This window comes from Rhynchophorus ferrugineus, unplaced genomic scaffold, assembly GCF_030347505.1.
Source record: "Rhynchophorus ferrugineus isolate W39M unplaced genomic scaffold, kcgeb_rfMv2 rfM3, whole genome shotgun sequence".
NCBI lineage: Eukaryota > Metazoa > Arthropoda > Insecta > Coleoptera > Curculionidae > Rhynchophorus > Rhynchophorus ferrugineus.
Window position 1 is genome coordinate 60063393 of NW_027472582.1, and position 20289 is coordinate 60083681.

At 31.1% G+C, this 20289-nt stretch overlaps 4 protein-coding genes across 7 annotated transcripts; 2 read left to right on the forward strand and 2 right to left on the reverse strand.

Moving 5' to 3' along the window:
• Window positions 1-117: 117 nt before the first annotated feature.
• On the reverse strand, window positions 118-4901 carry LOC143193046 (cAMP-dependent protein kinase catalytic subunit). 4 transcript variants are annotated; one of them, XM_076398981.1, is made up of 7 exons: window positions 4759-4901; window positions 1650-1802; window positions 1170-1399; window positions 941-1106; window positions 714-881; window positions 551-654; window positions 118-494 (listed from the first exon to the last, which is right to left on the reverse strand). In XM_076398981.1, exons 1-7 carry the CDS (start codon window positions 4822-4824, stop codon window positions 281-283), a joined length of 1101 nt encoding a protein of 366 aa, XP_076255096.1. In that variant the 5' UTR covers window positions 4825-4901; the 3' UTR covers window positions 118-280. The 4 variants fall into 4 exon arrangements, with proteins under 4 accessions (XP_076255096.1, XP_076255097.1, XP_076255095.1 ...); XM_076398982.1 differs by lacking the exon at window positions 4759-4901 and adding an exon at window positions 2603-2758; XM_076398980.1 differs by lacking the exon at window positions 4759-4901 and adding an exon at window positions 2051-2249.
• Window positions 2169-8448, forward strand: LOC143193047 (alpha-soluble NSF attachment protein-like). Its single transcript, XM_076398983.1, has 5 exons — window positions 2169-2378; window positions 6893-7124; window positions 7182-7393; window positions 8021-8178; window positions 8236-8448. The coding sequence occupies exons 1-5, from the start codon at window positions 2274-2276 to the stop codon at window positions 8396-8398; spliced, it is 870 nt and encodes a 289-aa protein (XP_076255098.1). The 5' UTR covers window positions 2169-2273; the 3' UTR covers window positions 8399-8448.
• Window positions 8449-8856: 408 nt separating this feature from the next.
• Window positions 8857-11285, reverse strand: Elp3 (Elongator complex protein 3). The gene is made up of 9 exons (XM_076398985.1): window positions 11166-11285; window positions 10867-11111; window positions 10581-10814; window positions 10273-10516; window positions 10006-10175; window positions 9728-9945; window positions 9308-9672; window positions 9138-9251; window positions 8857-9079 (listed from the first exon to the last, which is right to left on the reverse strand). The coding sequence occupies exons 1-9, from the start codon at window positions 11182-11184 to the stop codon at window positions 8886-8888; spliced, it is 1803 nt and encodes a 600-aa protein (XP_076255100.1). The 5' UTR covers window positions 11185-11285; the 3' UTR covers window positions 8857-8885.
• A 96-nt stretch (window positions 11286-11381) lies between these two features.
• Pcif1 (Phosphorylated CTD-interacting factor 1) lies at window positions 11382-19629 on the forward strand. Its single transcript, XM_076398984.1, has 10 exons — window positions 11382-12021; window positions 12196-12349; window positions 12441-12562; window positions 12675-12807; window positions 12945-13080; window positions 13210-13410; window positions 14036-14173; window positions 15177-15466; window positions 16182-16451; window positions 17070-19629. The coding sequence occupies exons 1-10, from the start codon at window positions 11655-11657 to the stop codon at window positions 17281-17283; spliced, it is 2025 nt and encodes a 674-aa protein (XP_076255099.1). The 5' UTR covers window positions 11382-11654; the 3' UTR covers window positions 17284-19629.
• Window positions 19630-20289: the final 660 nt, after the last annotated feature.

Consider the following 20289-nt stretch of genomic DNA (forward strand, 5'->3'; position numbering starts at 1 on the left):
ATTTTTTTTAAATACTTCGTAAAAATAACTTAAAAAATTTAACAGTTTTATACATCAATCAAAATATAATTCTTTAATTATATAATGATTAATATAAATCAAAATAATACTTGCTACTAAACCAATATCACTTACGTCTGTATATTTAATTCAATGGCTATTGAATATTCTTAATATCAGACTAAATATAACAAATATATACACTATAAAAAACCAATACGATCAATAAATAAACACCTTAACGACTATACTTTGAGCATATGTTCAGGTTCAATGCATCTTAAAATTTTTCAAATTGATCTTGGAACAAATTATGTTGGCTGATTCGTAAATCAGATTCTGGGAACTCCTCGAAGTTGGAGGTGTCCGACGGAGATTTTACCTTCGGTTTGAAAGGCGGGTCGATTTGTCGATTGTAAATACCCTCGAAGTTAATGTGATGGAACCATCGGTGCCCTTTAATATCGGCTGATCCGTTTCGCAAGTTTCCATATCTGCCATTGACAAAATTTTATTTTCTGTATTTCATATATGGAAAATAAGTTCATACCTGCGGCTTAAATCAATTTGTAACAAGTTTCTAATCAGGTCACTGAGCTCCAGGGTGAAAAAAGCAGGACATTTGTATTTGCAGGAAATTATTTTTTCGTATACCTAGTAAATACTTTTGTTATCGCGTATTTTATTGACAACAGAAATGAAATTGTTCTCACCTTCATCGGGTCGTTAGATGTAAAGGGTGGATAACCAGCAGACATTTCAAACAATAGTACTCCGTATGACCACCAATCGATAGCTTTTCCATATCCTTTACTCAATATAATTTCTGGAGCTATATATTCAGGAGTTCCACATAAAGTCCACGTTCTTCCTTTTACTATCTAGTTTATAAACAAAAAAAAGAGAAATACAAATTTTCATTCCGGAGTTCGGCATTTACCTTACAAAATCCCATATCAGCTATTTTTAAATACCCTTTAATATCAATTAGTATATTTTCTGGTTTTAAATCCCTGTATATTACATCACAGTAGTGTAAAAATTCTAAAGCTAATAATACTTGTGCTGCATAAAACTTTGCCAGCGATTCGTCAAATTTTCGTACCCTATAACAATGAAATTTTATTATTTATTAAGTTTTATATGGAATGGTATGGTTCAGTCTGCACCTTCTTAAATGAGTAAACATTTCACCACCATTAACAAAGGGCATGAGGAAGTAAATGTAACTGTTATCCTTGAAGGAATATTCCAAAGATATCAGAAACGGAAATTTGGCTGACTCCAGTATTTTCTTCTCATACAACGTATGTTCGACTTGTTTCAATTTCACTATTCGGATTTTGTCAATGACTTTCATAGCGAAGTAGTTTTTATTCTGTTTGTGCTGCACCAGAAACTATAAACATCAAACATTAACTTATTATAACATTAAATAATGTTCCCTAATGTTGAGATATTGAACAAGCTTTTACTGTTTTCCATTCGCGTTATCAACAGTGATTTTAATGCTAAGCTAAAGACCTTGAGTGAAGAGATTAGTAGGTTTAGTGTAATGCGGTTTCCGATCGATTCCAAATCGCCTGGCTGAATAACACTTATTCAATATCCCAATATAATAAATCCGCTCCAAAGATCAATCAACTTACCACTCTTCCGAATGACCCAGTTCCCAAAGTTTTAATCCTGTCGAAATCATTTAAACCATTTGTACTAGAAGGTATATTTCTTTCCCATCTTTCATAAAATTCCTTCCGAAGTTTTTCTAAGGTTTCCGAGTAGCCACTGCGATTTCTTGATCTCTGGAAAGTATAATGATGTAAATAAAATATGTTTTAATTTAATATATTAATATATATATATATATATATATATATATATATATATATATATATATATATATATATATTAATATATATATTTTTTAAAAGATTGTTTTCAAAGATGTTAAATTGTTTTCTGGTCGCTTTTTTTAAATATGTTAGACCAAGTGATGCATTCAGCCATATAGCAGAAGGTTGATATTGCAATACGATTTTACCGCTATTACATTGGATGTCTTGATAATCTCTTTAATGTCGCCTGTTTTGGGCTTAAATTCCACTTCGATTCCCTTCACGCTCGGAACGTTAGACGACATCGTGCTGGAAGGGTATTTGACGAATTGTCACTCGTACCTGCTTTACGCTAGACGTTTCGCAACAATTGTCGAGAAATTTCAATCGTACATCATAATATTCTTTTATATAGTATAAAACAAAAATTTATCGAATATGGCTTCTCATATTGAGAACAAGGCGATTCAACTGCGGAATCAGGCCGCGAAGAAATTAAATCCTGGTGGTTTCTTCAAATATCTTTTTGGCAATGGGAACAAAGTAAGTTGACGTATTCAGTCATGCGTATTGTTTAACCGTTGCGGAATGCATTTTTATTAGAAGTGTAACATATTTAATTAATACTGAAATTCCAATATTATTAATGGTAGTATCTAATGTCGATACAATATATTATTTGCTTAATTTTTTAATCTTATTTTAAAAGCATTTTGTCGATTGGTATTAGTAATACGAAAATCAGCAGTTAAGTTAATGATACTCACCTTTAAAAAATTCATGATGTATCCTAAACTTCAATCACTATTCAACAAAAACACCGAAACGGTTCCATACGCACTATTTTTTCGTTAATCGGCCCGAATCACCGATTTACAAACATTGGGGTTTTATCAAAAATAGCCCACTCTATAACAATCCATAATTCCCTGTTTGGATTAAAAATAAACAAACCATTTATCTATTAAGCTCATTTTCTAATTTGTTTTTTTTACGACTGGTAACAATTAACTAAGTGAACAGCGCCCGTTTAGAACGTTCGACTGGAAGTTAATTTAATACATTTTTAATTCCTGTGTTGATTTCGTTGACAACACTAACTTATAACATTAAAACTGTATTGATTATTAACTGTTTAAGCCATAAAGGACGATTATTGATTGAATAGTCGAGTTTATTTTTTACAAACAGAAAAAATAGTAGCTATTTATTTAATAAACTTTATTTTGAAATGCGTATTTTTACTTCGTTTTTAAAACGTATACTGTGTTATATATCAAATTAATAAGTTGTTTAAAAACTAATTGTTGTTTAATTACGACTTAAAATCCGTTTAGAATTTAGACAGATTAAATGGTAATATATTTTCTGATTTTATATACTTAAACAAAAGAGTTTATTTAAATATTATTATTATATTACTGTATACATAGTTTTTAAATTATATAGCTGGAGTATATAATACTTATATATCTATTATTCGCCACTAGTTACCACTGGAAATATATTTAGAATGCTGCAACATTAAAAAATCAATTTGGGATAGTGTTAATTACACTACTAATTAATTATATACAATTTCAGATGTTTTATAAATTGATCTTTGAATTATTTTAAATTTTAAAAAGAATATTGAGAATATATTACAGGAAATTAAGTTTTTATAAAGTATCACTGACACATACTTAAAAGCAAAGGAATCACCATGTGAACTTAATCGAAAACTATTACTAAACCAAGACTACACTCTGCAACCGCTTTAATCAGCCGCAACATTTAAGTAATGCACGTAGCCGAAGAACAAGCTGACAAATGTCCTATCCCGTTCATCGATGGCCTGCGGAACTATATTTGGTATCTCAATTCAATATTGATTTACTCAACGAGTGTAAATGAGTAGGCAATAAGGTGTATATAATATACTCTATATGTGTGTGTAGGTTTGGTGATCAAACGAGGGTATGGACCACCCTTTGTTGTCTCCGGGGGTGAAACGTTCCGCCACGAAATAGGTTTTTTAACCGGGATATATGGGACGCTTTGTCCACTTTATCTATTTAAAGATAACAATTCATATTTTAAAATAGCCTAGAAGTTGAATAAAGCGGGTTCCATTCTATTAAAAGACAATCAATATTTGTATTGTTTATAGAATATTAGTATAGATCAAGAGAATGATTTCATTAGCATTTTAAATATTACTTTTATGTATAGTATTATGATAATTACAAAATCATTTATAGGACATGAAAATTGAAAGCTTTTTTACGTAGACTTCTATGAATTAATATAATAAATTTTGCTTTTATTTTAATATATACAATTATTAAATATATACAAATACAATTCTAAGTAAAACAAATTATAACAAACTTATTACTGAAATACTTATAACGCTAATTGAATTGAAAGTTATTAAAAAATATTTATTTATATTGATTTAGAGGGCAAAGGTTTTTTCAACATTATAATTAAAATATAATGTTATAGACCAAAATGAAGATTAATTGGGGCTTACGTAAAACGCAATAACACTCAATACAGGTTAAATAAAATAAATTGTTTGTATAACAACAAAAAGGGAACTGTTACATTACTGTTAGGAAAATTGTAGTTATAATCTATTATGAATCTAAGATAATATTAACGTTAATGTTATCACTCAAAGACTCCATTTTTCATTAATATTAAAAGGAAAACATGCTGCGTTCATCCCTTTATTGTTTAAATTAATCAATAGTCCCTTTTAATGAATCATATTTAAAATACCGATACACCGAATGATAATATTAAAACGCTATTTGATGATTAATCAAGGTACCGCTGACACAAAACCAATTTCATTTGTTACGATTTAATATTAACGACTTTCCCAAGTTTCGGAATACACGACATTCACTTATCACATTTGGGCAGTACTTACAGGGCATTTTCGACAATTGAACAGAAAATACGACAGGTGTTTTTTACAAATATCTTTAAACTTCATTTTTGGCGGTCATCGGATAGGAGCAGCGTTAAAAAGCATGGTACCAAACTCGGTAACTATTCAACTGTATCTGATCGCTACCTTTCTTGTGTAAATAAAACAGACGTTTTTCGGCTTCGCTGGACACGATGCGCGAATTTAAAAGTTAATGGGATATTGAACGGTACATAATATAAACCAATTCTTTTGCATTTTAAAATCCTTCCTATATTACTGGTTTTGCTAATTAAATCGTAATTTTATTCGAGACTATGATTGAATGAAGACTAACGATGTAGTGTTATGTGACGTCTTTTTTTACATATATATTTGAAATCAACTAAGAGTACATAAAATGAGAAATAAAAGGAAAGCCGCTGAATGTATAAAATTATTTATATAAAATTTTTCAATAAGAGCGGGTCCATATTGAAATGGAACGAAACAAACTCTATGAGATCATTTATCTGCCCAAAACCTACACTAATGCTGTCAGAAGTAACACATGTGTTGAAAAGTCCTGGGCGTAACAAAGAAAACGCGATTTTTTTGTTCAAATTTGGTCTTATTCATCAACGTAAACTCCATCAAGAGTCATATTGATTATATATGCCATATTTCAGCGCTGCTCTAACATTTCAATACCACTTTTGTAGAAAGATGTATCGTTTGCCTCAAAATAAGGCGGTCATCAGTTTCTGTCTAATCAGATGACGATCGTTTTGATTCCGGAGTAAACTGATGGATCCATGTTTCATCCATTGTCACAAATCGACGCAAAAAATACTACTCAGCATCATCAACACATGCTTGCTTTTGCTCAACCGTAAGCAAACGCGGCACCCACTTTGAACAGAGCTTTCTCATAATCAAATGCTCATACTATATTACCCAATACGTTCTTTTGATTTCAATACTATGTTAGCTAACTCACACACCTTCAATTTTCGATTATTCAAAACGATTTTGTGGACTTTCTTGATATTTTCTGGTGTTACCTCATTTGGACGTCCACTGCGTTCTGTGTCATCGGTGTCTCTACGACCACGTTTAAAGTCAGCAAACCAACATTGTTCTTTCTGACGGAGCGGAGTCCTTATAACACTTTTCAAGCCATTGCTCAGTGTAAAATTAAAACACCGAATTGATTTTGATTCATAGTTTTGAAGGCACAAGTGGGGCAAAAGTTCCGCTACTATTTTGGTTGCGCGCCATCTTAGTTATGTGACGTTTAGCTCAGTGTCTTTTTGTGTTGTGTAGACGTCCAAATTTTATGATGGATAAATATACGCCAAAGGAACGAGTAGAAATAGTGACAATATTTTTATTGAAAATAATCGTTCCATTACTGCCACTCAGCCGAAATTGCGTTAAAAATATCCTAATTGTCCAGCGCCTCAGAAAACCACAATTTATCGTTTACGTGCGAATTTTCGACAGCACGGCACGACGGTAGACAATCTTCGTTCTGGAAGACAACGGATGTCTCGTAACGCTGAAAATGTGGCTCTGGTGCGCAATAGTGTTTCAGAGTCTCCAGAAACATCAATCTTAAGAGGCTGATGGATCAAATCAATATAATAAATAAATAAACTCTCTGTGAGCCATTAAAGAAATTCGAAAAAAGTATTTGGCAGGCGCAGTTTACTGTTATAAATATGCGGCTGTATCCACATGACCCCTTCGAAAGGAAACCACACCCTCAAATAGTTCAACTAGAATTCCCAACATGATCTTCGTTGTATGACATATAATATCGTCCTGCTGGAAACACATATCATCGATCACCATAACATTCAATATGGCCGGAAAGCAATCGGTTATCATTATTATTAACATGTTCAAAAGGTTATTTACCCAAAAAGATTATTTTTCGGCCAAAATTGAGAACCTAACAAATATTTAGTTTGTTAATAACGTTATGCACTCTCGAAAGTGCTCCTTAATTGTGTAACTTGCTGTGACGTTTTAGCAACCGCAGTCTATCCTCTATATGTTATAATGTATATAACATCAACCACCTTGTTGAAAAACCATATACAATATATAAGAGCTAATACTTTTTCTAATTTTAATTTTTTTTTAACAGCCAGAGGAGGCGATTGAATATTACACCAGAGCAGGAAACCTGTTTAAAATGGCGAAGAACTGGATTCAAGCTGGAATAGCTTTTTCCGATGCCGCAGATCTAAATATGCAAATGGAAGACCAACTCGAAGCCGCTATCAATTATTCGGATGCCGGAAATTGTTTCAAGAAATGCGATTTGCCTAAGGCCCTTGAATGTTTTATGAAGTCAATCAAGCTATATTCAGAAATGGGTGGAGTAATACCTAGGTCATCGATAAATCTTTAATCCTAAATAAATTTTATTTTAGGTAGATTTTTAACCGCTGCCAAATTACACCAGGCGGTGGCTGAAGCGATGGAAGACGAACGCGATATTTGCCGGGCCATAGTACATTATGAACAGGCCGCCGAGTTGTTCCGTGATGAAAATCACCACACGATGGCCAATAAATGTATGCAGAAAGTTGCCGAATTTTCCGCAATGGAGGGAAAATATCAGAAAGCTATAAAAATTTTTCAGGTTTTTTAACTGCTACCTTACATATTGCTTTATGTTACCCAATGATCAAACTAGTTCTTTCCGTTTGACTAAAAAGAGATAATACAGTGGCGTACTATTGAATTATTCAAATATATTGAAATCAATGACATATTTTCTGAGCATTACGATTCAGTACGATTCAAATTTAATAATTATTATTTCGGAAACTACAAGTTGTCTCAAAATAATTTTTTTACTCGTTTAACTCACTACGCAATTAAAACGAATTAGAGGGGCTCGGTCAGGTTTCCGATAGCAGTAATCTGGATTGTTGGGACTTGACATTGTCCTATACATCGAGAGTTTTAAAAATAGTTATGAATAATCCAAAATGCAAGCGCCAGAAACTCCTTCTCTGACCCAAAGTAGCTGTGGTATCAACGCGAGGAAGCATTATCATATATTTCTTTCAATTTGAATGAAATTTACACTTTTTTATTTTCACAATTATGTTCTAACAAATATTCTTCTATATTAATAATGAAGGATTTTTTTCGAAAAACGACTTTATCAGTTACTAATCAATACATAAAGCTACAAGCTTACTATTGAGATCATGTAATAAAATAATCACTTTATTTTTAAAGTAAATAATATATTTTCCAGGATATTGCATGCTTTGACCTGTCCAGCTCGCTGTTACAGTACAACGCAAAGGAATATTTATTCAGAGCTGCTATATGCCATCTATGTAATGACCCTGATATAGTCGAAACCATTATAAATCGATACAACGATATGTGTCCGGAATTCAAAGACTCTAGGTAACGCGATCAAGCGAATTAAGTAAAATTTTGCTTAACGATAATTTCCTGATGTAGGGAGTGTCAGCTGATTTTATGTTTGTTGGATTGCATCGAAGCCCGGGATGTGGAAAGTTATGCTAACAGCATTAGAATTTATGATGCGTCTTCCAAGTTAAATATGTGGCATGTAACTATGCTCTTGAGAGCTAAAAATGCTATTGAAGTTGATATCAAATAAAAAAAAACGATTATTAAACATTTAAAATAAAATGCTCAATAAATAAATGGTTAAACCTACTTCATTTAAAATTATGTTTTTTTTTAATTTTATTATTTGATTTATATAGATTTTTTAATGATAGCGAATCGATATTGGAATGGAATACAATCCGCTATGCATGAAGTATTAATGAAATTCTGTTATCATTTGAAAGGTCTATGATACTGTTATATTGCAAATACGTTTTTCAAATGTCTACAGTACAGCTTTTCACTGTGACTCGGTCAATGCTTGATATTGACGGCATGAAAATTTGCTCCGAACAATAACTATTTGTGGAAGCATCATCACATAATGAACCTCTTATGGATAGGTTTTACATGAACACTCTAATATGTTTGTTTAAATAACCATTTATCCAAAAATTAACTAAGTGAACATTATTTTATTTGATATAATCAAAAAAAAAACACTTATTTAGATCTGTATTAAAACTTTTATAAAATTAAGTAGCAGTAAAACAATTCTGTTTATCATATTCACATAACCATTTATCATCTTCATCTTTGTCATATAATTTGAATGAATCAGTTGAAGATGAATCAATTTTAAGCTTCCTTCCATCAATAACTTCAAAAGCACTGTTATAATTATCCGGTACTAGTGATTTAACCATGTATGGGCCTTCCAGCTGGTATCCTACATGTACATAAAAAGCGTGATTTATTTTAATAGATTATTGATGTAATTTCATTACCTAATTTTCTGTAATAATTTCTAGTTCCAACACCAGATATTACAGCAATCTTGACAGATCTGTGTTCTTGAATTGCAATATCTTCTGCCCACTGCATTAGTAGTGCACCAAATCCTATAAGGTAAAATCATATGTGTAAATATTCCATTGAGCCAAGTTATTTAGTTCACCTTGATGTTGGAATTTTTTATCATCTCTGCCACTGACTGGAACAACACTACCATACACATGCAATTCTCTTACAATGGAACATCCTCCAAGAAGTTCAGGACGATATGTGTGTTCTTTTGTGCATTTTCTTAATCTCAATAATCCAATGAGAATATCTTGTTTTGGATCTTCATAGCTTAGGAATGTTTCCCAACCACCATTTGCAGCATAATCCCTTCTAATTGGTTCTACATCATCTGGTCTCAATTTTTCATGAATTTCAGTTATTCCTACTTCCCTAGTACGAACATCTCTACATTTTAGTCCCAAATCTACCATTCTTTCAAGTGCAAGTTCCCTTAAATTACCATGTTCAACACCAGAACTACAAAATTAAGAATATTAATTACAATATTTGTGCCAACATATGTTCAATTTACCTTACTAAAGGCATTGGTATATCTCTTTGAACTCTATATACTCTAGTCCATGGTGGAACTAATCCTAAAATTTTTGCAATAAGATCTACAAGAACTGATGGGGGATAGCTCTTATATCTTCCAGTTTTCCATAGCTCATATAATCCAGTTCCTCTTATAACTAGAGTAGGATAAATTTTAAGTCCATCAGCTCTAAAATCTGGATTTTCAAAAAATTCCTAAAATAATTTTCAATAATAAGTTTATGAATCATTTTTAAAGTGTTATTAAAAACTTACAATAAATTGTTCAATATCTCTTTCCAAATCAACATTCGGTAAATCTGGCATCATATGTGCAACTACTTTAAAACCAGCATCTTTAGCTAAATTAAATGTTTCACATACAGCTTTAACAGTATGTCCACGATTTGTGTCTAAAGCTACATCTTCATATACTGATTGGACCCCTAAATATTTTTCTTATTAATCTTCTGCATATATATATATATATATATATATATATATATATATATATATATATATATATATTTCCTTATTACATACCTATTTCAAGTCTGGTACATCCATACTTTAACATATCTGATAAGTGCCTTTGTAAACAATAATCGGGTCTAGTTTCAATGGTAATTCCAATACATTTTGTATTTGATCTCTCTGAATACATAACAGCTTCATCAACTGAAGCACTTTTATGACCTGACAAAGCATCATGTAAATTTCTTATGAAATAATCACGGTAATCTTCAGGAAGACTCATAAAAGTTCCACCCATTACTATAAATTCAACCTACAACATTATGTACTATAGTACTTAAACAAAAATAATTATGCCATTGAAAAATGTTTCTTACCTTATCAACTGAATGACCAAGTTGTTTAAGTTGTTCAACTCTGTGCCTTGTCTGTAAGTAGGGATCATATCTAGCTCTAATGGCTCTCATTGAAGTTGGTTCATATCCTGTATAACTTTGAGTTGAATATTCAAAATCAGAATCAGGTCCACCTGGGCAATAAACACAAATATTGCCAGTCATATTTATGTGTGGACAACGATGTGGTTTACACATTACAGCTACTACAGCAATCTATAATTTTACAAGAGTATAAATTAATAAAACGCAGAAAGTTTTTACAAACCCCGCTAGCTGTCCTTATGGGTTTTGCTAAGAGTTTAGGCACCAAAATTTTTTTATAATTGACTGGCACTGCGGCAATAATATCCACCAATCTAGGAGATGATTCAAGACCATATTTAGAAGAAGTTTTATGCTTTAATGAATTTAAGTTAATGTTTTTCTTATTTTGATGAGCTTTTATTAACTCTTGAACCACTTCCGCAACTGTTATAACTTTCCGTTCCTCAATAGTGAGATGTGCGAATTCTAAAACCGATAAATTAGAAAATATTAAATATGTTGATATACACAAAATGCTACCGTTTTTTTTCCGTCCCATCTTTTAAACTGAAATTGTAGTATTTATTACAATATTTTGTAAATCTTTCCACATTTAGACATCTATATCTTGTCAATATAATGGAGGTTATTTCTATTTACAACTTCTTCGCAAAATATTCTATAATAGAACTACTGTTTCCATTATTAAATTTTACAGGTTTCTTTTCTGTAGTTGTTATTTTAACTCGCAATTTTAATAGCGTTGGTGTGTCAATTCTGGCTTGTTTTGAGAAACTTTTCTGTTTCTCAGTCAGCAAATGGCGTCGTAAGTGGAAGTGTACGAAATTTTTTTGCGTCAATCATGACTGAAACGAAATACGCGATGTTAAAGTTTTGATTTTTCGTATTTATAAACTGTGTTTGGTGATTCTTTCGTTAAAGCATCAATGTTTAATATCTGTTCAAGCAGTTAGCGGAGGATTGGTGAAAAATCATTGAATAATAAGTTTATAACATTAATAAGAAACAATGAACGAAGAAGCGGATTTAAAACCTCCTGAAGAACGGCCTTCGTGGCCACCGGTGGAAGGCAACCCTATGCAAATGCCACCACCTCATTCCCATATGCCTATTCCTGTACCCACAACACCACAGGGAATACCAGTTAACCAGGGCTATGAATGTGAACTGCCTTTTGAGTTAGTTCAACAAGGATGGAAAAAATTTTGGTCTAAAAGGGAGAATAGACCATACTTTTGGAATAAATTAACTGGAGAAAGTTTATGGGAAATGCCACAATTATCTAAACCTCCATTTGATCCAATAACAGATCCATTGGGTATATCAGTTCCTCCAGCTCAACCACCACCACCTGTTCATCCTCCAGCTTCTATAGGTATATTTTTCATTTTAATTATAAATTAAAATAATTAATTTATAATTATAGAAAATATGCATTAAAGTGAATTTCAATTTGTTATATATGTTAGTTCACGAAAACCTATTGTTATATTTGTGAATTTTTGAGTTAGTTTATTGTGAAAATTTAAATATATGGAAATATGTTTAGGAAAGCGAAGAGCTTCTGAAGATCTTCAATGCTCTCAAGCAAAAAAAATTATATTGGCAGGTCCATGGGACTTAGAAATTACAACAAATGTAATAATTTTTGAAAGGCCACCATGTATTTTTATGCAGTCACATCCTGAAGTGGAAGCTTATAGGTATATATTTTTCAGAATTATTTTTAAATGTTGAGATTTTAGAAAATTTTATTAAAAAAATTGGATATAGAATACATGCTTTTCTGTTTAGATGTGCCTTGCTTGCCAAATTAAGACAATGCTATCAAGAACTTTGTCATTCAAGAGAGTCTATAGATGCTCCAAAGGATTCCTTTAATAGATGGTTAATGGAAAGGAAAGTTATAGATACAGGTTTGTTATAACAATATTTGTAAATATTTTTGTACTCTCATAAATATATTCATAACTAATCATACTTAGTTTTTAATACATAATTGTTTTCACATATATGTTATGTTTTCAGGATATGATCCTTTACTGCCAAGTAATTGTTATCCAGAAATTTCATTATCAATGTACAGAGAAATAATGAATGACATACCAATTAAATTGGTCAGGCCAAAATTTACTGGAGATGCAAGAAAACAATTGTCAAGGTAATGTTTATATATGTATGTTTTTATTTATTTATATTTTAAGTGTAATAATAAAGTATGTAATTAAACATATCTCGTATTTTTATATTAAATACAAAATATTGAATATGTCTGATATGTATACTTTTTGATATCAGATATGCTGAAGCTGCTAAATCTATAATGGAATCAAGAAATGCTGAAGCAGAAAGTAGGAAGGTGGTAAAATGGAATGTAGATGAGACATTTCAGTGGTTAAGAAAAACTGTGGGAGCTACATATGATGATTTCCAGGTAGTGACACACTACAAAATAATTTACACCTTTTCAAATAATATTAAACATCTAGAAAGTTGTCTTACTGAACAATTTTTAAATGTTCTACTTTGCCTAGTCATTTGATGTTAAATTTTTTTTTTTCAGGACCGGTTGGCTCATTTGAAACAGCAATGTCAGCCACATCTTATGGAGACAGTAAAAGCTTCTGTTGAGGGTATATGTTTGAAAATATATAATTTATCCTGTGAATATGCAAAAAAAGTAAGAGAAAAGTCTGGTACCATTTTAAAGGAACAGGGTATGGAACTACCACCACAATCATTTGTAACACAGACAACTAGAAAGGTAAATTATTGTTATACTTATAATTATAATTTATTAAGAATTATATAATTATCAAGTTCAAAACTATTTAGGAGTTTAAAGTATCACTTAGATTTTAAATTTTTAAGCTAAGTTAAAGAAATAAACCTATATATATTTGCATTTTTTATTTGGATTTGGCTATGAGTTTATTTTTCAATGGGTATTTATATTTAATGGTATTATAAAATATTTCATATCAGTTTGATATAAGATAAAATTGCTTATATTTGCAATTCCTTGTTGTATATAAAGCTTAACAATTTTTTATTAAATTAATTAAACTAAAATTATGAATAATCATTATAGAAGTTGTTTTACAATAACAAAGTTTTTAATTTTCTAACTTATTCTGTTATTAATTTTCTTATGTACTATCAACATTTCGGAGCAGAATATCATTATTAGTTATTATGACTATTATTTAGTTTGTCAGTATTATTTTATTTATAATTGCCAAGGCTGTTGACTTCATCCACATTTTTAAATAATTTTTTTACAATTTAAATGCTCCAGCATAATGCTAGATTTATGCCAGTGGCCGACCAGTCTTCTAAATCAGTATGTAGATTAGTACTAGTTTGAATTACTATTATATTATTTTTAGGTTTGGTGTTACCCTGTTCAATTTGCAATAGGATGTCCTCGACTACCTGTCGTTGAATACCTTCCGGATAGGGACCAAGCAATGCTAAGATATCAAGGTGATATGTTAGCCATTAATACATTATACTTGCAAAAATTGGTAAGTAAATTACCTCAATGTACAATTAGGATATATTATATTAGGATCTGAAATAAGTTCTTTCTTTTTTTTTTAAATCCAAATTTATATATAAGGCTTTATTCTGCTTATAAGGCTGGTTATATTGTTTTGGTATCATCTGTTGAACCTCTATATTATTCAGTCATAGTATCAAATTGAACAATAAGGATTTGGATGACAAATGGTTTCAGCTGGATGACGACACATACCCCTGGGTGGGGTTTTCTCAAGTTGCATTAAGTGAACATCATGCGTGCAATCGACCTTATCCTTAAAGCTGATGTAACCCAGGCCAGTAGCTGTAGAGTCGTTGAAAATTAGACCACTGGAATTTGTATTGTGAGAAGCCGCACGGGACATCTGAACGATGTTATATGTCGTACATAACATGGACTATTAATAGCCTTCATACAAATTGGCTTTATCCAAACTCAAAATTTACCTTTGTTGATCATTACTCGAGCGACGCGCATCAATGGAAATGATTGATTTTCGGAATGAACAATGTCTAGTATGGGCAGTATGGAGAATCAGATAAGACTAATATAAAGGCTTATAAAATCGTTGTTTTTCTTTTAAACCCCACATGTAATACTCATGCTGTTGGACTTTCTTACATCTTAATAAAGTACTAATCTAACTGGTCTAAGAATATTCTGTGGTTAACTAATAATTTACAGGTTGAGTTATAAGTACGCTTTTTTTATTAAAGCAAAAGTCCCCATTTTAAAACTTTTTCTGTGTATGAGAACTTTTGTTCTTGGTTAAAATATTAAATGGAAATGGTTTAAATGGAACTTGTTTGCGTTAGACCACTAATAAGTTCTGTGATACTAAATTTCAGGCTTATTATACTACTTGCTTATAGATCATCGTAAGTTACAAGTTGGTTTTATGCTATTTATTGGAAATCAGTGAGAACTTATTTAAGGTCCATATTTCATATGAATGAATGAAGTAATAATTACACATTACATTTTAGGAACATTTATATAGACATAACTGCTTCGATGACAGAAAGTTTGAATTGTTTATACCCAGAGTATGGGTGATGTTGAAACGATATGCAACTTTTTTGGGCGTTAACCCTTCGCATAACAACGCTAACCTTGATATTAGAGACACTCAACAGTCTCTACCAGTAACTGTTTTTGAATGCTTGAACAGAGCATTTGGAGTGACTTTTGAGTGTTTTGGGTCACCATTGAACTGTTATTTCAGACAATATTGTTCGGCATTTGCCGATTGTGATTCCTACTTTGGGAGCAGGGGGTAATTTTAATGCTAACAGGTCAATTGAAAAGTCCTCGGCCTACCACAGTAAAACACATTTTTTGCTAAAATTAGTTTTTTTTTAATTCAACATCCCTTCAAGGATGATATAATGATTATAGCAAAAACTTGGGTTTATTACGCTTGATCATCTTCAAACACTGGTCCGAATCATCAACTCGTCGTTTTTTTTGGTCAAAAGTGAGCTGGCGCGGCACTCACTTTACACAAAGCTTTCTCATACCCAAATATTCATGAATGATATAATGTACACGTTCAGTTGATATCTTCAGAGTGTCTTTTGTGCACCCACTGCGTTCACCGTCTTCGGTGCTCATTTCACTACGTCTAAACTTAGCATACCAATCCTTGATGGTTGATTTTCCTGGGCCAGTGTCCGGAAACTCAACATCAAGCCAAGTTTTTGCTTCAACTGTATTTTTTCCCTTCAAAAAGCAATATTTTATCAACACGCGGAATTCCTTTTTATCCATTTTTTTTCACAATAACAAAAGTTGCTTCACTCAAAATGCTATAATTCACAAACCAATGATCCGACACCTGTCAAATTTATACCCGAATCTTTTGAGGGTTAGGGCTAACTAAAAGACATATGATTCATAATTCTAGTAGCGCCATCTATGTCTCAGGCCGGGTACTTTTCGGTTAACCTGTTACAATAAAAGCTATTCTATTATTAACCAAACATTTGTAGATCGTTCTTACAACTGAAAGCAGTATCTGGTTCTTTTGAAGCAAACCCCCCTTATTGCGAGGAACTGATGGAAGCATCTGTAAATCACATGGAAAGACTATTGAACGACAGCCCCGAACCGTTGAGTTTTATAATTTTAGTGCCCGATTATAGAGAACCGACACCGGCAGCTTTATTACGATTAGAATCAAGTCAGTTTAAGAGGAAACAAGTAACAATTCCTGCCTATGAACATGAGTTTAGACATGGATTTCAACACGTGCTCAATAGGTAACATCTGTTTATTCCTTTAAAATATATGCTGTATAATTGCCATTATGTTCAAGCTGTTTTATAATGAAGCTTTCATTTAGTGGAGTTATTTAAAAAAACCATTTTATTATTAAAGTACAAGATCGATGTTCACGTTAACATGGGAGTTTTCTTTCTTTAAAATAATATCCTCAAAATGTAATCTTCATTAATGAACAATGGGAATTCTTGGCGCGTCTTTTGAGTGCTAAGACCTGGAGTAATGTATTATACGTTATAATCGTCGAATCTAGAATTCTAGAATTCGTTATCTATTTGAGAAAAGCAAAATAGATAGTGCGTTGCCAAGATTTTTTTAAAATGTCACCTAATGCAGGATGTGAAAAATATTTTCTGAGGACAGGTTTGGGATGGTTGAAGATTTAAACTTCAAATAGTCGCTAAATCTGTATAAGGCGAATTGGTATCTTGTATAATAAACACTTGATTGGTGTGGAAAGCATGCTGAAGACATCTTACCTTCTAACACCTAAATTGTAATTTGATATCCAAACATTTTATGAATTGTATTGGGTTTTTTGCTGAAATCACAATTTTACTGAATAACTCGATGATTACACGGTATTATTGTTGTAGGTCGGATTTAAATGTACGTTCCAATCACGGGACGGTAATTGTCTGGCTACAGAACGCCGCTGGTCATCAAAGATGGGAGCCCACGGAGGACCGTGTTCAATCACTGCTAGAGGCTTTCCGACCGGGAAAAGAAAGAGAGCGGGATAGGCAGGAGTTACTTAGTCCCACGCGACAGGGTAACACGTCTGACAAACCTGACGTCATAGTACACTAAGTAATGTTAAGGTGCGTATTTTCAAGCTACAGGATTTATAGTTTTGGAAAATTACGAATCTGATTGTGGTTGTTTTACTCATGCATAATGTATTAATAGTTTCCTTAGTTAATATTAACAATAAAATTTCTTAATTTTCAAAACTGTGATATTTGTATTTCACTAGACAAGTGAATTATTGATTGTGTAATATAATGAGAATAGAAGGGCCTTGAATAGCTATATAATTGACGTAATTGTTTTCGTTTAAAAAAATTTATTTGCTGGATTGATATATTTTATTTTTGTTTGGAATAAAGGTTTCATATTATATTTTAGTCCTTATAATTACCATAATTATAAATTATATATGAATTGTAGGTATGAAATGTATCAAATTTATCGTTTCCCCTATTTGTTTAAAAATAGTTTGCATTAATTGGCACCCAGTGTCCGTGTAATAAGAATTTTTAGGTTGATTGTTTTATATTTGGGAAACAGAATCTCACAAGTATCAAGCTTCCTTGATTAATTTGAGATGTCGAACATATTTTTAGTATATTACTCATAATTGTTCATGCAATTTATGGCTAAATAGATTCAATCTAGTATGTTAAGTATTAAATTGATTTAAAATAGAAAATGGTCTTCCCAAGGTCTATGCCGATTCTATATATACGTTTTTAAAATCATATCGAAAAATATTTATAAAAATAATCGAAGAAATTATTTATATATTTTATATATATTTATAAACAAAGTTCTATGAATATTTTATCTTGTAAATGAACTATAAATCCTGTATGATCCTTATGAGATAATGGCGAATAGATATAACATCCTAATTATACAATAATGTACATTAATTGTTAATGAGAAAATTGTGTATTTGGGGTAAACTTGCCGTACGTTTTGGTGATATGAGATTTAATTTCATATTGAAATTATTTATGTCTATGATGCATTTTATTTATGTATATATATAAAAAGCATTTATGTTTTTTAAAATTTTTATTCAAAAAGTTTATTTATACAATTTTGTCATAACTAGTTGCATTGGTATGTGTAGACATCAATCTTAAACAATAGCGATTAAAAAAATAGCACATAACACTTATGTTTTTGTTTCTTAAATTATGTTAAATAGAGCTGTTTGAATAAAACTATGATTGCAGTGTTTTTTTTATTTAATGTTGACAAAAATGATCAGCTGATTATTAAGTATAAAACTTTAAGAATTACTTTTTCTTTTTTACGTTGTTATTAGTTGTTATTGGGAGATTTGTAGTTTAAAATTGTCTTTCTCTAATTTGAATTGAAGCACCTTTTATTTTATTTTAAATAAACAGTATGGAATATTTGAATTTGGAGCAAAAGTACCTCCTGAGTTTTTGAATAATATCGTTTTGTGTTTGTCCAGTAACAGTAAAAGTATTACCTTTCAATTAAGATGGTAATTGTATAATAGTATTATTTAGACCAATGATTTAATAGTATAGATTCAAAATCAACGCTAAATTATTTGATTTAATATAAACAACAAATAAACAATTTTTGAAAAAAGTTGTTGAAATGTACTGTTTTTCTTATTTTATTATAAATGCCGATATATTTGTCGATTGTTTTGTTTCATTGTATTACTTGTGTTATTACATTGTAACTTAAAAAATATATTATAAATTGTAAAATATAATGAATAAAAGATATTATTTTAATAAACTTATATTTTTTACATAAATTAATGTTTCTTTATAACCAGCACTAATAGCTTTATCATCGATCTGAATAATTATTTATTAATCTTATTGATTGGTTATTTTAATACCGGATTCCTGATATATCCGGAATATGCAAATCTGTTCAGCTGGTCATTTTTTATTATTTCAGTTTATTATGGGATAGAATCGTAGATATTTTCGAATAGCCACAGTGCATTTTAATAAACCATTGTTAAAAATAAGGTTCTGAAACTACATCTTTTATACGCATCAATTCTAGCTTCGTGAGTGATTGTGTAACCCAATCAGTCTTTTCATCATTCATCATAATGCGCCCATTTTTACTGAACGATTGAATTTCGGCATCACATCTAGTGAAAGTACCTGAAAATTCTAATTAACAAAAAGAAAATGACATTTCGATAATTATTGTCTTTTGGAACTTTATTTACTCGAACTTTGTCTCGTGTATATAGTAAAATGTTTTATATATATTTAGAATTAAACAGACTTTTTATAGATAAGTTTTGGATAGATTAAGTAGGTAATCTTTTGTTATACGAATCCATCAGGAATATACAGTAATTCGGAGATCTTTTAAATATTTGCCCAAAAATAAAAATGTTTAAATAAACGTTATTTCAATATTTGTTTTTGTTGTTTATTTTTCCTTATTTATTTCATGGACAATCATGATATGATGCATTAACTGTTTTGTTGAAGTATCATTTTATGCTGCAAAAGATACTATTCGGCGTCTTTGAGCTTCAATTTATACAGCATTTAATGTTATTTTGGGGTAGCCGTTGTAGTCAGTGCAATCGGATGTAAATATATGTTTGTGATTGTCTATCGGCACGAATGTAAAATCCGACAAGGGATTTCAGTATCATCAATAACCTGGGTGGGTAAAATTGGATGTTATCTGCCGATGACCAAAGTTGTCTATGTTAGTTAAAAAGTGGGTAGATAAATCCTAATTGGAAAAGTAGAGACTATAATATAGCAACAGTAATTTCTAATGCTTTTAAAAGTTTTGAAACTGTTTTATGATCATAATTTTTCAACCATAAGTTTCTCTGAGCTCCAGAGCGTATTTAATTTCTTTTTTCGCCTAAACTAATCTGTATTTTATGAGTCTTTGTATTCCTCACGAATTTCGTATCTCCCCCACGGGGCCTAGATTTTCTGGGATCGGGGAGTGACGCCCCTGGGGCCCGAGTTCTTCCGGTATAAGTATAGAGGAGAAGTTTTGTGTAACTGTAGACTTTTTGCTCCTCTACAGCAATCTTAATCATCTATAAATTTC